We start from the raw sequence: 18,898 nt of genomic DNA on the forward strand, positions 1-18,898 counted from the left end.
ACCTGCGATCCCTATCAGGTCGCATCGTTTTCGGGATCGCTGGTAAGTCGTTGTATGAGACTGGGCCTTAAGGGGTGCTTCACACACAGCGAGCTCGCTAACGAGATCGCTGCTGAGTCATGGTTTTTGTGACGCAGCAGTGACCTCATTAGCGATCTCGCTGTGTGTGACACTGAGCAGCGACCTGGCCCTTGCTGTGAAATCGCTGCTCGTTACACACAGTGCTGGGTCATTTTTTGGTCTTTGCTCTCCCACTGATAAGCACAGATCGCTGTGTGTGGCAGCAAGAGAGCAAAGATCTGAATGTGCAGGGAGCAGGAGCCGGCGTCTGGCAGCCTGCGGTAAGCTGTAACCAAGGTAAACATCGGGTAACGAAGGTGGTTACCCGATATTTACCTTCGTTACCAGCGTCTGCAGCTCTCACGCTCAGTGCAGGCTCCCTGCACGCATAGCCGGATTACACATCGGGTAAATAAGAAAAGGTTTGCTTATTAACCCGATGTGTACTGTGGCTACGAGTGCAGGGAGCCAGCGCTAAGCGGTGTGCGCTGGTAACCAAGGTAAATATCGGGTAACCATACCCTATGTTTACCGTTGTTACCAGTGTCCGCAGCTTCCAGACGCCAGTTCCCTGCAAGCGCAGCGTCGCTTGCACGTCGCTGCTGGCTGGTCACTGGTCGCTGGTGAGATCTGCCTGTTTGACAGCTCACCAGCGACCATGTAGCGACGCAGCAGCGATCCTGACCAGGTCAGATCGCTGGTGGGATCGCTGCTGCGTCGCTAAAGTGTGATGGTACCCTAACTTACTCTGCTGTCGTCTTGCTGCCTCCTGATCGCCTGCAGCTCTTCATCCAGATCTCTCCGCTCTCGGCAGTTCTGCTCCTGAATATTGTTGACATGTAGATCGGCCTCTTGTAGTTTGTTCTGCAATACAAGGCAATCTTCTTCCAGCTCTGCCACCTGCGGAGAAGAAAAGATAAAGGTGGTAAATCAGGAAGGTATCAATTACAGTCTATGCCGCCCTCCAATGCAACAAAAGGAGAAAAAATAAGCACATTTATGAAACGTCTTGGTTAAAAATCTCCATCGACTTTCTATCTAGGAGCCTCCATCGTCTTCACCGCTAGTAAGAATATAAATACAGTAAACAAACAAGTCTAAAATTGTGAAAAGGTGGAGGCGTCCTTAATTTTCATTTTAGATTCTTAGATCACCATATGATGGAGACGACACTAAAAAACTATTAATTTCCAAAAGTAAAAATAGGGGAAGTAAAACAGAATTAGGGACTTGCGTCTTAAAACTCAAGCAATATCCAAAAATCATCCTAGTAGAGATGTGTCTCCTGCCTCCTCTAATAGGAGCAAAGAACAGTCAAGAGTTTAAAAATCAATAAAAAAGATGGAAAAAAAAACTTGAGAAAACTTTACCTTATTTTGAAGAGTCAGGTTTTCAGATCTTGTGGATTCGATCTGTGTCTCAAGATCACTACAGGAGGCGTTCACACCAGCAATGGTGGCCTGAAGAGTCTCATTCTCCACCGAAATATTCCGAACCTTCTCCTCCAAGTCTTGTAAATCCGTCTGTAAACTCTTGTTACTATTCCTCAAATTTTCACATTCGACGTCGAACCGGGAGACTTGTGAAGAATACTTCTTTTCCCTTTCCTCTGCGTCTTTAATTTGGCCCTCGAGGGCCACCAATTGTCGAGTCTTTTCCTCCAGCAGAAGTTTACATTCTTCTTGTTCCAAAGTAACTTTTTGAAGAGTCATCTCAAGGGCGTTGCTGGACATCTGGGCCTTGTCCAATTCTTGTAGCAATTGTTCCTTCTCCTGCTCCATCTTGGATGAGGCCTCGGCACATTCGGCCATGGCGGTTTCATATTTTTGGTCAGTAAGAGATTTTTGTTTAAGTATCTCTTCCAGCTCCGCTTGAAGCAGACCCTGTTGTTTTTTGGAGTTGTCCATAAACTGGGTATGTTCAATTTCTCTGTTCTCCAGAGATTCCGTAACGGTGGCAATTGTGGCTTCCAACTCCACCACTTTCTCCCGGTTGCTCTGAAGTTCTTCTTCCAGTTCTTTAAGCTTCTTCCTTAAACTCTTCAATTCCATTTCGAAAGTGGCTTTTTGCTCCTTGACTTCTTCTAATTCCTCCTTCGCTGTCTCCGTTTGCAGGATGGCATTTTCCAAATTCTCTTCGGACATGACCAATTCTCGTTCCAAAGACTCAATCCGGTCGTTCAATTTGTCAAATTTACGCTCGCTCTCTTTTAGCTTCTCCATCCAACGGCTCTTCTTTCTCTCATCGGCTTCGATCTTTATCTTGAGTTTTTCAATTCCGGTACGCATTTGCGTAACCTCCTCCTGAGCAGAATTCAAGCTGCCGCCCAGCTCAAGTTTCTCACATTGACACCGTTCCAGAGCTCTCGAAAGCTTCTCATTTTTCGCCTGTGTTGTGCTGACTTGTAACTGGAGATCTTCTTGCTCGTTCACCAGGACTTTCTTTTCTTCCTCAAATTTTAGGATCTGATTCTGCAACTCTTCAACTTGCATCTTTTCAGTATCTTTCAAGCTCATCAGAAAATCCCGTTCTGAGGTCAACTGTTCAGCGGTCAATTTTGCAGCCTTAAATTCCTCCTTCACGGCTTGTAATTCGGCTTCTAATATCTTTATCAGGTCTTTCGAGCTTAACCTAATAGATTCCAACTCTTCTTCCCTTGTCTTAAGCTTTTTATGCATTTGCTCGAGCTCTTCCTTCTCTTCGACTAAACTCTCCACTTTCTGATTTAGTTGACATTTCTCGGCAACGACATTATTAAGATTCTCTCGAACCTCATTAAAAGATCTTAGGACTTCTTCGCTTTCCTCTTGTAAGCTCTGCCACTTAGACTGAAGGGCATCCAGCTCCGCTTCTAGAGACAGAGCGTGGTTCTCAATATTTGCTTTTTCGGATTTAATCCTCTTCAGCTCCATTTCTGTTTGAAGGCAATCTTCTTTCCATTTTTTCTCGGAGATCTCTAGACTCTCTTGTACACTTGACAGTTCGGATATCTTCGAGTTTAGTATTTCCATTGCATTCAATGAATTATTAAGCTCTTTTTCAATTTCGACAAGCTTATTGGCCGACTCATGAGAGATCAACTCTATTCTTCCTAGCAATTCTGATCTTTCGACTTCAAAACCTTTCGCTTTATTACAGACGTCTTCAATTTCTTGGTCTTTTTTAAGAAGCTCGTCCCGTAACATTTCAACTTGGACCGACAGATCTTTTATTTCCGCTACCAAATTTTGGTTAATCTCTTCTTGTTCCGTAAGACGCCGAGAAAGCTTCTGCTCTTCTTCAGCCTTTACATGGAGACTACGAGACGCATCTTGAAAGTCCACGTTGTCTACATGGGCTCCACTCCCACCTTTCCGTCTTTTACGCTCTCGGGAGGAATTTTCTTCTTTTTCGGTTGGACTTTCAGAATTAACTCTCTCCGTTATATTCTCATCTACACTTTTATTCAAAACTTTTGGACTCTGGTTTAACTGTCTACAGGCTTGCAATTCATGGCTGCCAAGAGAAAGTCGTCCTATGGGCAGAACGGTGCACATGGTCATCTAACAAGAAAAAAAAAAAAGAGGGGAGAGAAAAAATTAAATATAAAAAAGATACCAACAATTCTATAGAACTCATTAAAAAGGAAATATATTCTATTTTAAATGCATTATTGCAACTACAGTGTTTCCCCAAAAATAAGACCTACCCCGAAAAAAGCCCTAGCAGTATTTTTGAAGTATACTTGAAATATAAGCCTTAGTTACAGTCAGGGAGGGCATTAAGGGGAGTCAAAGTGTGCAAATTCTCAGGGTCATCACTCTCCTAGGGACCCCAACGTTTGTATTCTGAGGTTACGATTGTTTGAGGACCTTTGGTGACGTTACAGTCATGTGACCATTATGTAACCAAAGGTCTCCTAATTGCAGGAGTCTAAAAGAATTGAACAGGAGACAGGCTGGTATGCAGGACTGGCATTAGGGGGAAGGGAGTGCAAACTAGGTAATTTCACAGGGCCCCCATTCTCCTGGGCCCCCCCAGTGTTTCTATCCTGATATGGTAAGACTGCTCTAAGGGAACCTGCCACTAGATTTGGCATTCCAGAATACTGTATATAAGAGCTAGGCCAATCTGTAGAACGTAAAAGAAGGGAATTTTGTTTACTTACCGTAAATTCCTTTTCTTCTAGCTCCTATTGGGAGACCCAGACAATTGGGTGTATAGCTTCTGCCTCCGGAGGCCACACAAAGTATTACACTTTAAAAAGTGTAACCCCTCCCCTCTGCTATACACCCTCCCGTGCATCACGGGCTCCTCAGTTTGGTGCAAAAGCAGGAAGGAGGAAACTTATAAATTGGTCTAAGGTAAATTCAATCCGAAGGATGTTCGGAGAACTGAAACCATGAACCAAAAGAACAATTGAACATGAACAACATGTGTACGCAAAAGAACAATAGCCCGAAGGGAACAGGGGCGGGTGCTGGGTCTCCCAATAGGAGCTAGAAGAAAAGGAATTTACGGTAAGTAAACAAAATTCCCTTCTTCTTTGTCGCTCCATTGGGAGACCCAGACAATTGGGATGTCCAAAAGCAATCCCTGGGTGGGTAAAAGAATACCTCGATAAAAAGAGCCGAAAAACGGCCCCCTCTTACAGGTGGGCAACTGCCGCCTGAAGGAGTCGCCTACCTAGGCTGGCATCTGCCGAATCATCGGCATGCACCTGATAGTGTTTCGTGAAAGTGTGCAGACTAGATGTTACGGGGGAACCGGCAGATTAGGACCAGGGGGTATATATCCTAATCGCCAGTCGGGGCCCACCGTGCTCCAGATGACAAAGGAGCTGCTGGCACCTGAGGGTTAGGCGGAGACTATAGAGCTGGATGGCTCTGAGATAACCCAGGAACTCTGGGAACCGGTCACGTGTGTTGGGACACGTCAGACCGGACGACAACCCGACTAGCGTTTTGGTGCACCTAGCGCCACACCAACCACGTGTGCAGGAAACACGTCAGGCCGGGTGGTAACCAGGTAGCGTTGACCGGAAGACCGCCACGAAAGCGCCCTGTCGGCCACGTGTGTAGGACACGTCAGGCCGAGCGGTCCTCCGATTAGCGTTTCTGGCCACCTCTTGACTGGCCACGTGTGTGTAGGACACGTCAGGCCAAATGGGTACACCAGTAGCGTTGACCGGGAAGCCGAGGAGGATAAGGAACACCCTGTTAACTCCACAGGGGTCCTGGGGTACGCTGTCCGTGCGCATAGGGGGCACAACCGGACAGGTGGCGCAGCAGGTGCGTTGTCCGTGTGCGTAGGAGGCACAATCGGACAGGTGGCGCAGCAGGTGCGTTGTCCGTGTGCGTAGGGGGCACAATCGGACAGGAAGCACAGCAGCCGCAGCCCAGTTAACGCCACTGGGCTGCTATAGCAAGACTGGAACGGCAGGAGGGAAGCACGGCGCCTGACCCTGATGTGCCGAGCCACGAATCTTGGCGTGACAGGCACCGTTCGCCTAACCCTACCTACCACTTCCCAACATAGGCTTATGCCGCAATGAGGCTCTAACATGGAGGTGTGCTCTGACTGAGCAAAAGTGAAGACTGCGCACCTCCATGTTGTCTCCAGCCCCTTTTATAACCTGGGTCCACCTCAAACCCAGGGTGGAACCACCAAGGTCCAATAGCAGAGTGCCATGTCATCAGTGACGTCACATGCGACCTATCCGGAACCGCCACGTCATTGATGACCTTATGGCAGCCACGCCCCAAACACTTCACCAGTCATCGTCTGACGACCAATACTGAGGTGCCAGATCATAGGGGCGGGCCTCTGCGAGCCAGTCCGGAGTTGCCACGTCATCAGGACACCTGACACCCTCTGCCCTATCAGGGCCTGCCACCTCACGGACATGCTCAGTGAGGTCCTTACCGGACCTAGCCTCTGATGCACTAAGTGTCTGAGCATGCTCAGTAGCCTGAGCCACAGGCTTAGAAAGCAGACTATCAGTTTGAGCATGCTCAATAGCCTGAACTGAGGACTTAGTCTCAGACATAACACAAACAGGCTGAGCATGCTCACTAGGCAAAACACCGGACTTAAACTCTAGCTGGGGTAAATCGGCGCACGCATGCGCACTAGCCGCCTCTCCACACTTAGACGTGGTGGAAGGAACAGCCAACTGGACGACCCGAGGCACGGCCAAGAACGGCAGCCGGCGCCTGGGCGCAACAGGAACCGCAGCAGGCTGCTTGCGGCTATGGCGGCGCCGGTTCGTAACACTAGACCAGGTAGCTGCCTGACACACCTGCTGAGCCGTAGCCCGGTGCCGCAATGCCCAGGACACCGACGGCTCTGGTAGAATGGGCCTTCAGCCCTGCAGGAATCGGAAGCCCAACAGAACGGTAGGCTTCAAGAATCGGTTCCTTGATTCACCGAGCCAAGGTTGACTTGAAAACCTGAAATCCCTTACTCTGGTCCGCGATAAGGACAAGAGCGCATCAGACCGGCGCAGGGGCGCCGTGCGAGAAATGTAGAGCCGGAGTGCTCTCACCAGATCTAATAAATGCAAATCCTTTTCACATTGGTGAACTGGATGCGGACCCAAAGAGGGTAAGACGAAACGGGGATACCTTAGGGAGAAAGTCCGGGACCGGACGTAGAACCACCCTATCCTGGTGAAACACCAGGAAGGGGGCTTTGCATGACAGCGCTGCCAGCTGAGATACTCTTCTGAGTGATGTGACTGCCACTAGGAAGGCCACCCTTTGCAAGGCAAATGGCCAGGGAGTAAAACCCTGATTAGAGCACCAGGATAAGAAGATCCTCCAAGTCCTGTGATAGATCTTGGCGGACGTTGGTTTCCTGGCCTGTCTCATGGTGGCAATGACATCTGGAGATATCCCTGATGACGCTAGGAGCCACCACACAGTGAGGATTAGAGCCGTAGAATTCAGAAGGAAATATGGCCCTTAAGGCAGCAAGTCTGGTCGGTCTGGGAGAGTCCACGGTTGACCCACCGTGAGGTGCCACAGATCCGGGTACCACGATCACCTCGGCCAGTCTGGAGCAACGAGGATGGTGCGGCGACAATCTGACCTGATCTTGCGTAACACTCTGGGCAGTAGTGCCAGAGGAGGAAATACATAAGGCAGTCGAAACTGCGACCAGTCGTGAACTAGCGCGTCTGCCGCCAGAGCTCTGTGATCCTTGGACCGAGCCATGAATGCCGGGACTTTGTTGTAGTGCTGAGACGCCATTAGATCGACGTCCGGCGTTCCCCAACGGCAACAGATCTCTAGAAACACGTGCGGGTGAAGACCATTCCCCTGCGTCCATGCCCTGGCGACTGAGAAAAATCTGCTTCCCAGTTTTCTACGCCCGGGATGTGAACTGCGGAGATGTTGGAGGCTGTGGCTTCCGCCCACAGCCGAATCCGCCGAACTGCTCGGAAAGCTTGATGACTGCGTGTGCCGCCCTGGTGGTTGATGTACGCAACTGCCTTGGCGTTGTCCGACTGAATTCGGATCTGCCTGCCGTCCAGCTACCGCTGGAACACCCTTAGGGCTAGATCCACTGCCCTTATCTCCAGAACATTGAACCGAGGGGAGGACTCTGTCGGAGTCCAGGTTCCCTGAGCCGAGTGGTGGAGGAAGACCGTTCCCCACCCTGACAGACTCGCGTCCGTCGTGACCCCCAGCCCCGGCTGGGGGCCGGAAGGATTTTTCCTTCGCCCAGGAAGTGGAAAGAAGACACCACTGAAGAGAGGTTTTGCTGCAAGGGAAAGAGAGACGTTCTTGCCTAGGGACGTCGACCTCCTGTCCCATTTGCGGTGTCCGATAGAATCGGACGCAAACGAAACTGCGCAAGGGAACTGCGTCCCTTGCTGCCACCATCTTCCTGGGACAGTGCATGAGGCGCCTCAAGGGGTGACTGGGCCCGAAGGAGAGATTGCACCCCTGTCTGTAGTGAACGCTGACTATGCAGCGGAAGCTTCACTATCGCTGAGAGAGTATAATACTCCCTCCCGAGATAAGTCAGTGATTGGGTCGGTGTCAGTTTTGACCTTGGAATTTTGATGATCCACCCGAATCCCTGGAGAGTCTCCAGAGCAATGGTCAGGTTGTGTTGACATGCCACCCAGGAGGGTGTCTTGACTAGAGGATCGTCTAGGTAAGCGATCACCGAGTGGCCCTGTAGGACCGCCACCACTGCTGCCATGACCTTGGTGAAGACCCGTGGGGCTGTCGCCAGGCCGAATGGCAGTGCCACGAACTGAAAGTGTTCGTCCCTGATGGCGAAACGCAGAAGGCGTTGAAGCTCGGGTGCGATCGGCACATGGAGATAAGCATCCTTGATGTCAATTGATGCTAGGAAGTCTCCTTGTGACATCGATGCTTCAGAGTGTTCACCGCCTGAAAAAGTCGGGGGGCGGAGATGTTCTGAAGAAACGAGTCTGAGGACGAGAGCAGAGCTGTATCCTGTAACCGTGAGACAGAATGTCTCTCACCCATCGGTCTTGGACTGGGGCAAGGACGAGACTGTCTAGTAACTTCATCCAATTGCTCGCCAAACAAACGGTCGCCAGAAAATGGCAAACCGGTTAAGAACTTCTCGGAAGCAGAGCCTGCCTTCCCGTCACGTAGCCACATGGCCCTGCAGACTGCCACTGAATTGGTTGATGCTACCGCTGTACGGCTCGCAGAGTCCAGGAACGGCGTTCATGGCGTAGAACGAAAAAACCTATGCCTGAGAAGTGAAGGACACAACCTGCGTGGCAGATGTATGTGCAACTGAAATAATCTCAGCCAGAGAAGCTGAGATAGCTTGGAGTGCCCTCACGGCTGCGAAGGCTGGAGCAAAGAAGGGAATTTTGTTTACTTACCGTAAATTCCTTTTCTTCTAGCTCCAATTGGGAGACCCAGACAATTGGGTGTATAGCTACTGCCTCCGGAGGCCGCACAAAGTACTACACTTAAAAGTGTAAGGCCCCTCCCCTTCTGGCTATACACCCCCCCGTGGGATCACGGGTTCCTCAGTTTTAGTGCAAAAGCAAGAAGGAGGAAAGCCAATAACTGTTTCAAAAACAAATTCAATCCGATAAACAACATCGGAGAACTGAACTTATTAACATGAACAACATGTGCACCCGAAAAACAAAATCCCTAAGAAAAAACAGGGCGGGTGCTGGGTCTCCCAATTGGAGCTAGAAGAAAAGGAATTTACGGTAAGTAAACAAAATTCCCTTCTTCTTTGTCGCTCCTAATTGGGAGACCCAGACAATTGGGACGTCCAAAAGCAGTCCCTGGGTGGGTAAAAGAATACCTCGTGATAGGGCTGTCAAGCAGACCTTTCCTACAGGTGGGCCACCGCCGCCTGAAGGACTTGTCTACCTAGGCCGGCATCCGCCGAAGCGAAGGTATGCACCTGATAATGTTTGGTAAAAGTGTGCAGACTCGACCAGGTAGCCGCCTGGCACACCTGCTGAGCCGTAGCCTGATGCCGTAATGCCCAGGACGCACCCACGGCTCTGGTAGAATGGGCCTTCAGTCCAGATGGAATCGGAAGCCCAGCAGAACGGTAGGTGTGAAGAATTGGTTCCTTGATCCACCGCGCAAGGGTGGATTTGGAAGCTTGCGACCCTTTACGCTGACCAGCGACCAGGATAAAGAGTGCATCCGAGCGGCGCAGGGGCGCCGTGCGGGAAATGTAGATCCTGAGTGCTCTCACCAGGTCCAACAAATGCAAACCCTTTTCGAATTGGTGAACTGGATGCGGACACAAAGACGGTAAAGTGATATCCTGATTGAGATGAAAGGAAGATACCACCTTGGGAAGAAACTCTGGAATTGGACGCAGAACTACCTTGTCCTGGTGAAACACCAGGAAGGGAGATTTGCAAGATAACGCCGCCAGCTCGGACACTCTCTGAAGAGACGTGACCGCCACTAGAAAAGCCACTTTCTGTGAAAGCCGAGAAAAGGAAATCTCCTTCATAGGCTCGAAAGGCGGCTTCTGGAGAGCAATTAGAACCTTGTTCAGATCCCAGGGCTCCAACGGCCGCTTGTAAGGAGGGACGATATGACAGACTCCTTGCAGGAACGTGCGTACCTTAGGAAGTCGCGCTAGGCGTTTCTGAAAAAATACGGATAGCGCGGAGACTTGACCTTTAAGGGAGCTAAGCGACAAACCTTTTTCCAACCCAGACTGCAGGAAGGAAAGAAAAATAGGCAATGCAAATGGCCAGGGAGAAACTCCCTGGGCAGAGCACCAAGATAGGAATATCTTCCACGTCCTGTGGTAGATCTTGGCAGAGGATGGTTTCCTAGCCTGTCTCATGGTGGCAACCACCTCATGAGATAAACCTGAGGCCCCTAGGATCCAGGACTCAATGGCCACACAGTCAGGTTCAGGGCCGCAGAATTCAGATGGAAAAACGGCCCTTGAGACAGCAAGTCTGGACGGTCTGGTAGCGCCCACGGTTGGCCTACCGTGAGGTGCCACAGATCCGGGTACCACGACCTCCTTGGCCAGTCTGGAGCGACGAGAATGGCGCGGCGGCAGTCGGACCTGATCTTTCGGAGCACTCTGGGCAACAGTGCCAGAGGTGGGAACACATAAGGTAGCCGGAACTGTGACCAATCTTGAACTAAGGCGTCTGCCGCCCAAGCTCGGTGATCGTGAGATCGTGCCATGAAAACCGGGACCTTGTTGTTGTGTCGTGACGCCATCAGGTCGACGTCCGGCATCCCCCAGCGGCGACAGATCTCCTGAAACACGTCCGGGTGAAGGGACCATTCCCCTGCGTCCATGCCCTGGCGACTGAGAAAATCTGCTTCCCAGTTTTTCACGCCTGGGATGTGAACTGCGGATATGGTGGATGCTGTGTCTTCCACCCACGACAGAATCCGCCTTACTTCCTGGAAGGCTTGCCGACTGCGTGTTCCCCCTTGGTGGTTGATGTACGCCACCGCCGTGGAATTGTCCGACTGAATTCGGATCTGCTTGCCTTCCAGCCACTGTTGGAAGGCTTGCAGGGCAAGATAGACTGCTCTGATTTCCAGAACATTGATCTGAAGGGTGGACTCTTTCCGAGTCCACGTACCCTGAGCCCTGTGGTGAAGAAACACTGCTCCCCACCCTGATAGGCTCGCATCTGTCGTGACTACCGCCCAGGATGGGGGTAGGAACGACCTTCCTTTTGACAAAGAGGTGGGAAGAAGCCACCACCGGAGAGAATCCTTGGCTGTCTGAGAGAGGGAAACATCCCTGTCGAGGGACGTCGACTTCTCGTCCCATTGGCGGAGAATGTCCCATTGTAGAGGGCGCAGATGAAACTGCGCGAAAGGGACTGCTTCCATTGCTGCCACCATTTTCCCTAGGAAATGCATGAGGCGCCTCAAGGTGTGCGACTGGCCCTGAAGGAGAGATTGCACCCCTGTCTGCAGCGAGCACTGCTTGTCCAGTGGAAGTTTCACTATCGCTGAGAGAGTATGAAACTCCATGCCAAGATATGTTAGTGATTGGGTCGGGGTTAGATTTGACTTTGCAAAGCTGACAATCCACCCGAAACTCTGGAGAGTCTTCAGTGCCACGTTCAAACTGTGTTGGCATGCCTCTTGAGAGGGTGCCTTGATAAGTAGATCGTCCAAATACGGAATCACAGAGTGACCCTGCGAGTGCAGGACTGCTACTACTGCAGCCATGACCTTGGTGAAGACCCGAGGGGCTGTCGCCAGCCCGAAAGGTAGCGCTACGAACTGCAGGTGTTCGCTTCCTATAACGAAGCGTAGAAAACGCTGATGCTCTGGCGCAATCGGCACGTGGAGATAAGCATCCTTGATGTCTATTGATGCTAGGAAATCTCCTTGAGACATTGAGGCGATGACGGAGCGGAGAGATTCCATCCGGAACCTCCTGGTTTTTACGTGTTTGTTGAGCAACTTTAGATCCAGGACGGGACGAAACGACCCGTCCTTCTTTGGCACCACAAACAAATTGGAGTAAAAACCGTGACCTTGTTCCTGAAGAGGAACGGAAGTCACCACTCCTTCCGCCTTTAGAGCGGCCACCGCCTGCAGCAGAGCATCGGCCCGGTCGGGCGGTGGAGAAGTTCTGAAGAAACGAGTTGGAGGACGAGAGCTGAACTCTATCCTGTACCCGTGAGACAGAATGTCTCTCACCCAACGGTCTTTGACCTGTGACAGCCAAATGTCGCCAAAGCGGGAGAGCCTGCCACCGACCGAGGATGCGGAAAGAGGAGACTGAGAGTCATGAGGAAGCCGTCTTGGTGACGGTTCTTCCTGCTGTCTTTTTTGAGCGTGATTGAGTCCGCCAAGAATCTGAGCCTCTCTGATCCTTTTGAGTCCTCTTAGACGAGGAGAATTGGGACCTGCCTGAGCCTCGAAAGGACCGAAAACCAGACTGACCCCTCCTTTGTTGGGGTTTGTTTTGTCTGTGTTGAGGTAAGGATGAATCCTTACCCTTGGAGTGTTTAATGATTTCATCCAAACGCTCACCAAACAATCGGTCACGAGAAAAAGGCAAACTGGTTAAGCACTTCTTGGAAGCAGAATCTGCCTTCCATTCCCTCAACCACAAGGCTCTGCGTAAAACTACGGAGTTGGCTGACGCCACCGCCGTACGGCTCGTAGAGTCTAGGACAGCATTAATCGCGTAAGACGCGAATGCAGACATCTGAGAGGTCAATGGTGCCACCTGCGGAGCAGATGTACGTGTGACAGTGTCGACTTGTGTAAGCCCAGCTGAAATAGCTTGGAGTGCCCATACGGCTGCGAATGCTGGCGCCAACGACGCTCCAATAGCTTCATAGATGGATTTCAACCAGAGCTCCATCTGTCTGTCAGTGGCATCTTTAAGTGCCGCTCCATCTTCCACTGCAACTAAGGATCTAGCTGCAAGCCTGGAGATTGGAGGGTCCACCTTGGGACACTGGGTCCAGCCCTTGACCACGTCAGGGGGAAAAGGATAGCGTGTATCTTTAAGCCGATTGGAAAACCGCTTATCGGGATAAGCGTGGTGTTTCTGGATTGCGTCTCTAAAGTCAGAGTGGTCCAGAAAAGAGCTTAATTTACGCTTGGGATATCTGAAATGGAATTTCTCATGCTGTGAAGCTGACTCCTCCTCAGGAGGAGCTGGCGGAGAAATATCTAACATCTTATTGATGGACGCTATAAGATCATTCACTATGGCGTCACCATCCGGTGTATCCAGATTGAGAGCGGTCCCAGGATCAGAATCCTGATCAGTTACATCCGCCTCATCACCCATAGATTCATCCCGCTGGGATCCTGACCAGTGAGACGAAGTTGAGGGCCCCTCATAGCGAGCCCGCTTAGGCTGTCTGGGACTGTCGTCCGAGTCAGAGCCGTCACCCTGGGGTGCATGTGACACCCCCGGAGCCCGGAAGTGTTCCAGTTGAGGGGGACCAGGGAGCAATGATTCAACAGTGTCCGTGGTCTGAGTTACCGGTCTAGACTGCAGTGTTTCAAGAATCTTAGACATTGTCATAGACAATCTATCAGCAAAAGCTGCAAACTCCGTTCCTGTCACCTGGACAGCATTCACAGGTGGTACACCCTGGGTCACGTCTAGCAGAGGCCCCGGCTGAGCAAGTGCTGCAGGGGCCGAGCACTGCACACAATGGGGGTCAGTGGAACCTGCCGGTAGAGTAGCCCCACATGCGGTACAGGCAGCATATAAAGTCTGTGCCTTGGCACCCTTGCGTTTAACGGACGACATGCTGTTGCCTCCTTGCAATCTAGGAGGGTATATAGCCGAGAATCACCAGCGACCGTACAGTGAAAAGTATTTGCAAACACAAAATACCAAGTACACAACGGCACAAGTGGGGGTGAGCCCTTGAGGGCTGCTTACCGCCCGCTGAAAAGCGGGTATGAGGTCGTAGAATCCCGTGTCTGGGTCTCCCAGGCTCCCCTCTCCAGCTCAGCGTGCAGACAGGAATGGCTGCCGGCGTCCTGTGAAGAGGGGCGGACCGTGGGCGTGCCACAAACAAAGTGCGGGAAACTGCGTCCTACTGTGCCTGGTGTGAGGGCTGGAGTATGTAAAACAGACTCCAGCCCTCAGCGCTGATGCTCTGTACGGCGTCCCGCCCTCCTCCTGACTGGCAGGTGCGGAGGCGGGAACGAGACGAACTAGGCCGCAAAAGCCGGGGACTGTAGTAATAAGCGCGGCCGTGATATATGCACGGCCAGCGCGGAAGTCCCCGGCGCACCACAAGTCCCAGCCGCGTCGCAGTGTGACTGACCCCAGCGGCCGGCGCGACCGTTCGCCCTAAGTCTACCCACTCAGCCAAGCTGTAGTGAGGAAATGGCACAAGCGCAGCAGCGCTGATGTCCCCGGCGCACTAACACACCCAGCCATGCTGCGGTGTGCGCGCGGTATGCACGGGGACACAGAGTACCTTGACGGAGCAGGGTCTGTCCCTGACGATACTCAGCTCCATATCCAGCGGCTTCTCCAGGGGCTGCGGATGGAGCACGGTCTCAGTGCCTGGAGACCGGTAAAGTCCCACTTCACCCGGAACCCTAATGGGGATGGGGAAGGAATCAGCATGTGGGCTCCAGCCTCCGTACCCGCAATGGGTACCTCAACCTTAACAAACACCGCCGACAGAAAGTGGGGTGAGAAGGGAGCATGCTGGGGGCCCTGTATGGGCCCTCTTTTCTTCCATCCGACATAGTCAGCAGCTGCTGCTGACTAAACAGTGGAGCTATGCGTGCGTGTCTGACCTCCTTCGCACAAAGCAAAAAACTGAGGAACCCGTGATCCCACGGGGGGGTGTATAGCCAGAAGGGGAGGGGCCTTACAGTTTTAAGTGTAGTACTTTGTGCGGCCTCCGGAGGCAGTAGCTATACACCCAATTGTCTGGGTCTCCCAATTAGGAGCGACAAAGAAAGATGCGACTATGGCTTCATAGATGGATTTCATCATAAGCGTTATTTGCCTGTCAGTGGCATTCGTGAGAGATGGACATCTGCCCCTAATACTACGGATCTAGCCGCCAGCCTAGAGACTGGAGGATCCTCCCTGTGACACTGAGTCCAACCCTTAAGCCCTTCAGGGGGGAAAAGGGTAACGCGTGTCAATAAGGCGCTTAGTAAGCGCTTGTCCGTCAAGTTCTGTGCTACTGGACGGCCCCTCTGGAGTTAGAGTGATCGAAAACACGCACTCCTGATGAATTCGGGGAAGGTTCCCAGCGGGCCCGCTTAGCCTATCATAGGCCGCGGTCCGTGACGGAGTTCTGGGATCTGGGTGTTACCCCAGGATGTTGTACCGACCCAGAGGGACCCGGGAGCGATGAACTCACCGCTCCCTGGCCCTGTGTTATCGGTCTGGACTGCAAGGCTTCCAGTATCTTAGCAGACCCTCTGTCCAGAGACTGAGTCCTGGAATGTGAAAGCTATTCAGAGATTTGCTGATTCCATCATGCAAACTCTGTCGCTGTCATCTGTGCAGTGCCTGTAATATAGCCGCACAAGAGGTACCGGTTGTAAAATAAGCCAGTGCCTTGGCACCCTTACTCTTTAAGAGCAGACAACAGCATGTCGTCCGCAGAGTAATCTGTGAGGGTATACAGCCAAAAGCAAATAATGCTGCCGAACAGTGAGATCATATACCATATAAATAAACATATATATATATATATATATATATATATATATATATATACACTGCGGCACCAAGGGGGGGGGGCAGCACCTGAAAAACTGGTGCCCCCCAGTGCTCAGTGAGGGGGAAGGAGGATACCAACGTATGCTCCAGCCCTCCCTGCCGACGTCCAGTCGGCCGTCCCGTCGTTACCCCTGACTGGCAGGCCCGAGAACGGGAGTATATGGCACTAGGCCGTAAGAGCCGGGGACTAAATTTAAAAACGCGGCCGGCAAACATGGCGCGGTCGGCGCGGTAGTCCCAGTCTCACAAACCAGTCAGCAACCGCTGCGGCGTTTGTAACACAGATGCTGCATGCACCGTCCCTCAGGAGACACAGAGTACCTTATGATGCAGGGCTCTGTCCCTGTAGTCACAAAAGTGCGGGAATCTGGTGGCCTATAGTGATCAGTGAGGGGGGGCGGAGGACAGCGAGGTGTGCTCCAGCCCTCACTGTCGGCATCATACCGACCGTCCCGCCTTTCTCCCTGACTGGCAGGCTCAGGGGCGGGAGTTTAACACACTAGGCCGCAAAAGCCGGGGACTAAAGTAAAAACCGCGGCCGGCAAACAGGCACGGTCGGCGCGGTAGTCCCAGACAAAAAATCCACACCGCAGTCGCAGCTGCGTCTGAGGCCAAGGTGCTTCATGCACCGTCCCAACGGGGACACAGAGTACCTGTAGATGCAGGGCCATGTCCCTGACGATACTCCGTCTCCTGTCCGGCAGATTCCCCCAAAGTGCGGGAATCTGGTGCCCCAGCGTGAGTAGTGAGGGGGGCGGAGGACAGCTCAGTGTACTCCAGCCCTCACTGTCGGCGTCATACCGACCGTCCCGCCCTTTTCCCTGACTGGCAGGCCTGGGGGCGGGAGAATCCCATACTAGGCCGCAAAAGCCGGGGACTAAAGTTAAAACCGCGGCCGGCCGGCAGTGCACGGTCGGCGCGGTAGTCCCGGACCCATACCCACGCCGCAGTCGCTGCAGCGTCTGGGCCCAAGGTGCTTTATGCGCCGTCCCAACGGGGACACAGAGTACCTGTGGATGCAGGGCCATGTCCCTGACGATACTCCGTCTCCTGTCCGGCAGATTCCCCCAGGGGCTGCGGAGGGAGACCGGTCCCAGTGTCTGGATGACCGGATAGGATCCCACTTCTCCCAGAGCCCCTAAGGGATGGGGAAGGAAAAACAGCATGTGGCTCCAGCCTGTGTACCCGCAATGGGTACCTCAACCTTAACAGCACCGCCGACTCAGAGTGGGGTGAGAAGGGAGCATGCTGGGGGCCCTGTTATGGGCCCTCTTTTCTTCCATCCGATATAGTCAGCAGCTGCTGCCGACTAACTTGTGGAGCTTGCGTGAATGTGTGCCTCCTTCCACACAAATCATAAAACTGAGGAGCCCGTGATGCACGGGAGGGTGTATAGCAGAGGGGAGGGGTTACACTTTTTAAAGTATAATACTTTGTGTGGCCTCCGGAGGCAGAAGCTATACACCCAATTGTCTGGGTCTCCCAATGGAGCGACAAAGAAAAGCACTTTTACTATACTCACCTAGGGGGGCGGTCCGGTCTGATAGGTATCGCTGCTCTCCGGACTGGTGCCTGCTCTCTGCTGCGATCTCCGTCCACCTTCCCAGCCCAGTGTGGATGACGTGTCCTACATCAGCCACACTAGCCAGTATTGAGGTCCTGCGCAGGCGCACTTTGATCCGATCTGCTCAGGGGAGATCAAAGTCTTATAGTGCGCATGCGCGGGCGGTCTTTAACCTCAGCAGAGCTGATCAAAGTGCACCTGTGCAGGACCGCAATGGAGGCCTCTGTGTGAATGGCGTAGACGCATCATCCACAGTGGGCTAGGTAGAAGGAGGATAGAGATCGCAGTAGAGAGGAGGCGCCGGATCGGAGAGCAGCAACACCCATCAGACCGGACCGCCATTTAGGTGAGTATTATAAAGCTGTTTTTTATGTCCTACAGAGCGGCCTGGGCTCTTATATACAGTATTCTGGTATGCTGTATATAAGGGCTCACTGTTGCTGGCCGCAGCTTATTGACAGGTTCCCTTTAAGGACTTTTGTGACCACGATGTTACCAAAGGTCTCTTAATTGCAGGAGTCTAAAGCTGAAGAAGAGACAGGCTGGTATGTATGTGCAGTGTGTAAGTATGTGTATATATAAAGTATATACTATATATATATATATATATATATATATATATATATATATATATATATATATATTACATACACTGCTCAGAAAAATTAAAGGGAACCTGTCAGCAGAAATGTCCCCTAAAACCTAACAGATTCCCCCTCTGCAGCTCCTGGGCTGCATTCTATAAAGGTCCCTGTTATGATTGTGCCCACTTTCTGACCGAAAAAAAGTGTTTATAAAGTTGTACCTTTTTGGCTTCTGATTCTGTAAATCCGTCACGGGGGCGGGCTGCCTGATGGCCGTTATTCTGCCCCCTGGTCCTGTATGCCGCCCCCATCGCTGATTTCAATACTTCTGGACGCCGCCCACTGCTCCAGCCATCCCCGCGCATGCCCAGTGCCCATCTCTCGGGGATGAGCACTGTGCCCAGCGTCACGTGCACGCAGGGTTAAGATTATGGGCGGTGCTGTGATGTTTATTCCTAAGCAACCGCCCATAATCGCGGGACCGCGCTTTCGGTGTAGTCACTGCTCCGCGCTCTTCCCATCTATTTCCTGCCTCGGGGCAAGATGGGAAGGAGGCGAAGTGAGGTCAGCAGCAGCGCGCTTGCGCAGAAAGAAGCAGGCCGAGGGGGAAAGCGCCGTCCCGCGATTATGGGCGGTTGCTTAGGAATAAACATCACAGCACAGACACTACACCGATGATACGATTACGACGATTTTGCGATCGTTAATCGTATCACCTAGGATTTACACACTACGATGTCGAGTGCGTCGCAACGTGCAAAGTGCCCCTAAGTCAGTTTCACTTTACACCATGTTTGATAAATATACCCCCTCATAACCCTATTACACATATTGTCCACCTACTTTTGAACCACCCATTATATTATATTTTATATATATATATATATATATATATATATATATATATATATATATATATATATATATATATATATATATACACACAGTATATATATATCTATATATATATGTATGTATCTATCTCTCTCTCTCCATATCTATT

The 18,898-nt window shown here is 51.7% G+C and overlaps 1 protein-coding gene across 2 annotated transcripts in view; it reads right to left on the reverse strand.

The window, feature by feature from the left end:
• The window catches only part of CENPF (centromere protein F), a 105,205-nt gene that overhangs the window by 34,869 nt on the left and 51,438 nt on the right, over positions 1-18,898 (reverse strand). For both annotated transcript variants that reach the window (XM_075339140.1, XM_075339139.1), the window contains exons 13-14: positions 1,431-3,602; positions 808-960 (exon numbers count right to left, since the gene is read on the reverse strand). In XM_075339140.1, coding sequence (XP_075195255.1) covers positions 808-960; positions 1,431-3,602 — 2,325 coding nt within the window. The remainder of the gene's footprint in view (positions 1-807; positions 961-1,430; positions 3,603-18,898) is intronic.

Source organism: Anomaloglossus baeobatrachus, chromosome 3 (genome assembly GCF_048569485.1).
Source record: "Anomaloglossus baeobatrachus isolate aAnoBae1 chromosome 3, aAnoBae1.hap1, whole genome shotgun sequence".
Taxonomy (NCBI): Eukaryota; Metazoa; Chordata; class Amphibia; order Anura; family Aromobatidae; genus Anomaloglossus; species Anomaloglossus baeobatrachus.